At 43.2% G+C, this 7,217-nt stretch overlaps 1 protein-coding gene across 1 annotated transcript in view; it reads right to left on the bottom strand.

The window, feature by feature from the left end:
- Window positions 1–7,217, bottom strand: part of ARL13A (ADP ribosylation factor like GTPase 13A) — a 17,330-nt gene that overhangs the window by 4,047 nt on the left and 6,066 nt on the right. The window contains exons 3-7 of the mRNA XM_003797852.2: window positions 4,610–4,859; window positions 3,500–3,605; window positions 2,516–2,703; window positions 1,533–1,620; window positions 1,257–1,437 (exon numbers count right to left, since the gene is read on the bottom strand). Of these exons, the coding sequence (XP_003797900.2) occupies window positions 1,257–1,437; window positions 1,533–1,620; window positions 2,516–2,703; window positions 3,500–3,605; window positions 4,610–4,859 (813 nt within the window). The remainder of the gene's footprint in view (window positions 1–1,256; window positions 1,438–1,532; window positions 1,621–2,515; window positions 2,704–3,499; window positions 3,606–4,609; window positions 4,860–7,217) is intronic.

Here is a 7,217-nt window from a genome sequence, read left to right as displayed (position 1 = left end):
CAGCAACCTCCAACTCCTGGGCTTAGGCGATTTTTCTGCCTCAGCCTCCCAAGTAGCTGGGACTACAGGTGCCCGCCGTAACGCCCGGCTATTTTTTGTTGCAGTTTGGCCGGGGCTGGGTTTGAAACCGCCACCCTCGGTATATGGGGCCGGCGCCCTACTCACTGAGCCACAGATGCCTCCCCTGGCTATTTTTTGGTTTCAGCCATCATTGTTGTTTGGCGGCCCAGGCTAGATTCGAACCCGCCACCTTAGATGTATGTGGCTGGCGCCTTAGCTGCTTGAGCCACAGGTGCTGAGCCTGTACTTGGCCTTCATATTCACAGTTTTAAAGGTTTTTTTGTTTGTTTGTTTTGTTTTGTTTTCTTGAGACAGAGTCTCACTCTGTTACCCAGGCTAGCATTCAGTGGTGTCAGCCTAGCTCACAGCAACCTCAAACTCCTGGGCCAAACAATCTTTTTGCCTCAGCCTCCCAAGTAGCTGAGACTACAGGCACCTCCCACAAGGCATGGCTAATTTTTGTATTTTTAGTAGAGATGGGTCTTGCTCTTACTCAAGTTGGTCTCAAACTGCTGAGCTCAAATGATCCTCCTACTTCGGCTTCCCAGAATGCTAAGATTACAGGCATAAGCTACTGCACCCAGCCTATATATAGTTTTACTGTTCTTGACATATTGATTGAGAGAAAAAAGGAAGAAGGGAGATAGACAGCCAGACTAACCTCTGTGAAGGTCATACCAGTTTGTACTTCTGCCACTGGAAACCTTAACCTTTAAGACAAGCCTATATTCATCTAAAGATCTTGGGTTAACTAGTGATAGGGTATCATACTGGGCTACCAGAAGGAGGTCCTCAGTACTTCCCCTGTATTATTCTTTTAACCACAGCGTGTAAAAAGAATTTCAGGCTCAAAATTGGAATACTATTGTACAAATTGTGAGGGAGGACCTGTATATCTTTTTTTTTTTTTTTTGAGACAGTCTCAGTATGTCACTCTTGGTAGAGTGCCATGGCATCATAGCTCACAGCAACCTCAAACTCTTGGGTTTAAGCGGTTTTCTTGCCTACACCTCCCAGGGACTACAGTAACCCACCACAATGAATGGCTATATTTTGGTTGTAGTTGTCATTGTTGTTTGGCAGACCCAGGCTAGATTTGAGCCCGCTAGCTCCAGTGTATGTGGCTGGCACCCTAACTACTGAGCAACAGGCACCAATCCTGGCCTATATATCTTTAACCACTGATCCAACATTACCTTTTAAAAGATTGCCACTAATGGATGGAGTTGGAGTCCGTAGGTTATCACGTCGATGATAGCGAAGCTCAGCAGTGCTCTTAGTTCTATTTCCCCTAGAACATTCACCTTCCTCCATGGATTCATCTAGAGCAAATGTTACTGATATATTCTTTTTAGTCCTCATTCTTAAACCTTCTTTCTGTAGAGTAAGAAGATGGGAGGAGGGGTAGAGTCAGCTGTTGCCAAAGATTCAAAGGTTTGTTCCTTGGCATTAGCATTCAAAGAGTCATTTACCTGTAGGATTGGCTTTAGGGGTTTGGCTTCCATTAAATGTTGTCCTAGATGTTGTCTTTTCTCTCTAGGTCTCATTCTGGTGGAGAAGCTGGAAAGATAAAGCAGTAGTAGATTTTAAGCTTCTTTATGTATTGGAGCTACTACTCTATTCCTGCCGTGTGCCTTTGGATGATAATAGCGACAACAGAGCAAGAGGACATTTAGGCCTTTTATTTTATTTTATTTTTTTTGAGACCGAGCCTCAAGCTATCCCCCTGGGTGGAGTGCCATGGCATCATGCTCACAGCAACCTCCAACTCCTGGGCTCAAGCGAGTCTCCTGCCTCAGCCTCCCAAGTAGCTGGGACTACAGGCGCCCGCCACAACGCCTGGCCATTTTTTGGTTGCAGCCATCATTGTTTGGCGGGCCCAGGCTGAGGATTCGAACCCGCCACCTTAGGTGTATGTGGCTGGCGCCTTAGCCGCTTGAGCCACAGGCGCCAAGCCCATTTAGGCCTTTTATTCCTCAAAACTCTGATCATTTTTTGTTTTCTTTTTCTTTTTCTTATTTCTGTCCTCTTTCATCATTCCTCATTATTGGGAGGATCAGAGAACTGGAGGCTAAAAATGTAGAGCAGTTCTATGACCTCCATCTATTGAATAATGCCATTGGGCTCCTTCAGGGGTTCATTTTCCTTTTCTCCTCCACATGGCAAATCAGAGAATAAAGCTCTGATTTGAAGAAGCTCTAATGCTAGTAGGTTGGCTTTACCTTCATGAAATTTATGCCACTCATATGACCACTCAAATTGTGCCAGGGGTAGGGTGTATCTAAGAATATTGGGATGTTGGTTGGTACTGCCCTAGCTACGTTTGGGCCAGCTGATGTTGAGAGAATTGCTCAGTGCCATCCAGAATCCAAGCATCTCCCAGAACTACCTGCTCTTGTGTAAGATTGACTCCTGCTTCTATTATTACCAGTACGTCTAACTGGCATCTCAGTACCTGTCTGATGAGCATCTTTCTCCACAGCCTCTGGGATGCTTGGAGGTTGAGATGCTTGAGGTGGATGATTGTTGATGAGTATACAGCTCTTCATGTTTATCTCTAATGACAGCTAATAGCCAGCGTAGCCCTTTAATTATGGGTTGATGTTTCCTCCTTTGTAGGTTTTTGATGGCTGAACATGGTTCCTGTGACAAAAAGAGATCTCGAGCTGGGGACACCTAGGGTCCACAGGCTCAATCACTGTTATCCAAAGAGCAGAGGTACACGTAAGTTCCACTGCATCCAGAGTGGCTCTGAGACTTCCTATCATACACTCAGTGTTTACATTTGAGGAGGTAAATGAAAGACACTAAGCTGAGGTTCTTTAATAAAGTGGTTATGGTGTCTTGGATGTGTGACCTTGAGCAAGTCACTCAGAGTCTCTGACACTTAGTTTTTTTTTTTTTTTTTGAGACAGAGTCTTACTCTGTCGCCTGTTGCACTGAATAGAATATGAATAGAATATAGTGGTATCACAATAATTCACTGCAACCTCAAACTCCTGGGCTCAAGGATCCTCTTGCCTCAGCCTCCTGAGTAGCTGGGACTACAAGCATGCACCACACACCTGGCTAATTTTCCTTTTTTTTTTTTTTTTTGTAGAGACAGGGATCTTGCTCTTGCTCAGGCTGGTCTTGAACTCCTGAGCTCAAGTGATCCTTCTGCTTCAGCTTCCCAGAGTGCTAGAAGTACAGGTGTGAGCCACCATGCCTGGCTGAGACATAGCTTTTTTATCCATAAAATAGATATGTTAAATGTCCAGCTTTTACAGAACTATTTTGAAGGCAGAATATAATACTTGTTACCACCATCAAGTCAGAAATCATCACTATATATGTTATCTGGTAGGGAGAGACTTTGCCCCAAACCCAACATATAGGGACCAAGAGCCATATCAACTGTGCTCTAGGGGAAGAGGGAAGGAAGGGGTTGACAACTTACCACTCGGCACAGGGACTTATGCTCATTCACTAGCCTTTCCAGGAGTAGATATTGAATAATATCGCAAGGTAAAAGGGCATTCTTCTTGTCTTGTTTGTTGGCCAAGCTAGAACAGAGAGAGAGAGGCGGGGGAGAGAGGGATGAAGGGAGAGGGGGGAGCAGAGAGACAGTGAATTAGAATTGCCAACTGGGGTATAGACACATTTGGAGGTTTTTTTAATCATTTGACAAAGTCATGGAAAGATTTGGAGTGTTTATGTCCTCTCTCAAACTCTGTTCATGGTCTAGTTGGGGTCCCCAAAGAATAATAAAATAAGGCAAAAAGGGATGGGGGTGAGAATTGACTGGCCACCTAAATTGTCACCCTGGAATAAGTACTAGTTTTGTAACTCTTAAGCAACTGCTCAGAGAGGAGGCTGCTGACATTGATTATACAAGATAGGTGTTATTCTCTGCCACCACGAGGTCTCAGGAATGAGAGACTGAAACTTGAAAAGATTTAGAAGAAAATTTAGGAAGTCAGTCTTTAGAAAGTCAAGGAATGGGGGTGGTAGATCTAGATTCACTTTCCATCTCCCTTTGATGCTTACCTTCAAAATTACCTTTGTTACAATTAGGTAACATTCCCCCTATAGCAGTGTGTGGTGGAAAGTAGCTCTTGAAAATAGCCCTCAGAGGGCTGGGCCACTCTACCTCATTGAGCCTAAGGGAATAGGAGAGCTAGCTGCTTGTGACAAAGGGACTACCCAGCCCTTCATTTCTATACTTAAGATACAAATTAGGAGGGCCAGGCATGGTGGCTCACACCTGTAATCCCAGCACTTGGGAGGCCAAGGTTCGTGGATTGCCTGAGCTCATAGGTTTGAGACCACCCTGAGCCAGAGTGAGACTCCATCTCTAAAAAAATAGCCAGGTGTGTGGCAGGTGCCTGTAGTCCCAGCTACTTGGGAGGCTGAGGCAAGCGGATCACTTGAACCCAAGAGTTTGAGGTTGCTGTGAGCTAAGATGCCATGACACTCTACCAAGGGTGACCAAGTGAGACTCTGTCTCAGGGAAAAAAAAAAAGATACAAATTAGGAAGGAGAAAGAGGACACAAAGTAGAATCTTACAGTAAGATGGGTTTCCCTGCCACTCTTCTGTCAGATAGCAGACGTGCCAAGATGATTTTTGCTTCGTGCATGCGTTCTAAGTCACTGGAGTCCAAGACAAAAACAAGCCCGTGTGCCTGAGCATAGTAGTTTGGCCATGTTTCTCTGCCCTTCAGATCTCCATTCAGGTCATAGATGGAAACTTCATACTCATCTAATAGGAGTGTAGTCAGTTTTGATTTCACACATTTGTCTATCCTACTGGGAAGTACTATGCATAGAGGAAGAGAGAAGAAGCAATCACAAAGCAAGGAAATACGGTTAGATCAAAGAATTTACTGACCCTTACTTAGGGCCTGCTCTGAAAACTACTGAGCATCCTGCCACCCTGCTCATAATGCTGATACTTTGCCCATGCTTCCCTCTTCTGGTTCAGTAACCTTCAGTGAGTGCCCACTGCTCCCAAATAGAAGACAAACTCTGTTGCCTCCTAACCTGGCAGACCCATCTCCTAGCACTCTAACCTGGCTGGTAGCCACACTATCCCTGGTACGCATCCATTCTGTTCCTCCCTCTGCTCCTTTACCCCCACACCCCTCTCTACATGAATTCCATACTCTTTCTTGCCCTTGGCCTTCACAAAATCTCATTCCCTCCACATAGAACACTCTTCTGTTACTCTTTGCTTGGTTGACCCCTATTTTTTAATTTATTTTTATTTTTTAAATTCTTTATTAAATCATAACTGTACATTAATGCATTTATGAGGTACATTGTGCTTATTTGATATACAGTGTGGAATGCTTATATCTAACTGATTAACATAACCATCTCCTTGCTTACTTATTTGTTGTGGGTAAGACATTCATACTCTATTCTTAATAGTTTAGAAATGTATCATTGCATAATGCACATTAGGTTAGGTCCCCCCAAATACCCTCCCTCCTCCTGGCCTCCCCCCTCCTCTCCCCTCTCCTTCCTCTTCCCTCCTTCTTTCTGGACTATAGTTATGTTTTACCATTCCTATGAATGTGTAGGTGATTATATACTGATTTCATAGTAGTATTGAATACATTGGATACTTTTTCCCATTCTGGAGATAGTTTACTAAGAAGAATATGTTCCAGCTCCATCCAGGTAAACATAAAAGATGTGAAATATCATTTCAGTCTTGTTTATTCTAAAAAATTTGCCCTCACACCACCATCCCCAGTCTGGATAAGGTAGCCTATTTTCAGGGCTTAATGTTATCACAGCATATATTATAGTTTTATAAATTCTAGGGTTTACTTTTCTGCATTATAAAATGGAGTAGGACAGGAATCCTTTCAATTTTATTCATGATGTCTAGCACAGCAGCTGGCACCCAGGTACTTAATTTAGATCTATCTCCTTCCCTCCCTCCCTCCCTCGCTTACTCCTCTCTCTTTCCCTCTCTCCACCTCTCCCTCTTTCTCCCTCTCCTTCCTTCTCCCTCCCTCTCCCTATCTCTCAAACTGGTCCTTCACCTCTTCCTGTGCTAGCCTTGTTTCCCCAGCTACAATATAAGCTATCTGAGGGAGGGGCTCTGCAATTAAACACCTAGGTTACAATAGGTATTTGATAAATGTTTATGGTGGCTGTTATTGTGGATGTGGGTATGAAGTCATCTTCCATATATCTCTTCTAAGAAATTATGCTGGACTCAGGCACATTTTCTGTTTAAAAGCTATGGCCAGAACATAAAATCCCATAGGGAATTCTGTACCTCATTCAGTTCCCATGGAAAGGCAGTTGAAAATAACAGCTTTTATACATATTCTAATCTGTTGAGCTGACCATCCTGACCTAGCTCTCTGTCCACGTTAGGGGCAAAATGATTTTATAGATTTTCTCCACCCCTATCTGGGAGTACTGAGACCAGAATCAGTAACTTCTTACTTGTGGTCTCAGATGTGCCTATGATATTTACCATAGGATTGCCACAGTGAGTCATTAGACTGAGAAGTTGGTAGTATGTTTACAGATCTTTGGAAATTTATGATTATATACATGCTTATGAGTATATATATATATATATGTGTGTATATATTATTATTATTATTATTATTTTGGCCAGGGCTGGGTTTGAACCTGCCACCTCTGGCATATGGGGCCGGCGCCCTACCCTTTTGAGCCATAGGCGCCGCCCTATTATCATTATGTTTTAATGTGATTTTATAAACACCTGGTTTCACGTTAGTCAATGGTCTTTTTAATTATAGCTTTCAGATAACATATAATTTTCAGTCAACTTTGATGTCATACTTGCTATGTATTAGACTACTTAAAAAGAATAAGTGAATAGGTTAATATTCTAAAGGTAATATTAAAATTTTACTTCTTGTATTGAGACAAGCTTTGTATTATTTTTTTCCCTGGCATAGAAAACAAGGCTTTCTCTAGTTTTCTTTTTCTTTCTACTTGGAATCTTACCAATTCCTCAGTAATACAGCCTATTTTTTTATTTTTTTTTTGAGACAGAGCCTCAAGCTGTCCCCCTGGGCAGAGTGCCATGGCATTACAGCTCACAGCAATCTCCAACTCCTGGGCTCAAGCGAGTCTCCTGCCTCCGCCTCCCAAGTAGCTGGGACCACAGGCGCCCGCCACA

The sequence above is a fragment of the Otolemur garnettii genome, unplaced genomic scaffold (assembly GCF_000181295.1).
Source record: "Otolemur garnettii isolate 467f Iridium unplaced genomic scaffold, OtoGar3 scaffold00125, whole genome shotgun sequence".
Classification (NCBI taxonomy): domain Eukaryota; kingdom Metazoa; phylum Chordata; class Mammalia; order Primates; family Galagidae; genus Otolemur; species Otolemur garnettii.
The sequence above is the reverse complement of the archived record's forward strand: the minus strand, read 5'-3'. Positions and strand labels throughout refer to the sequence as shown.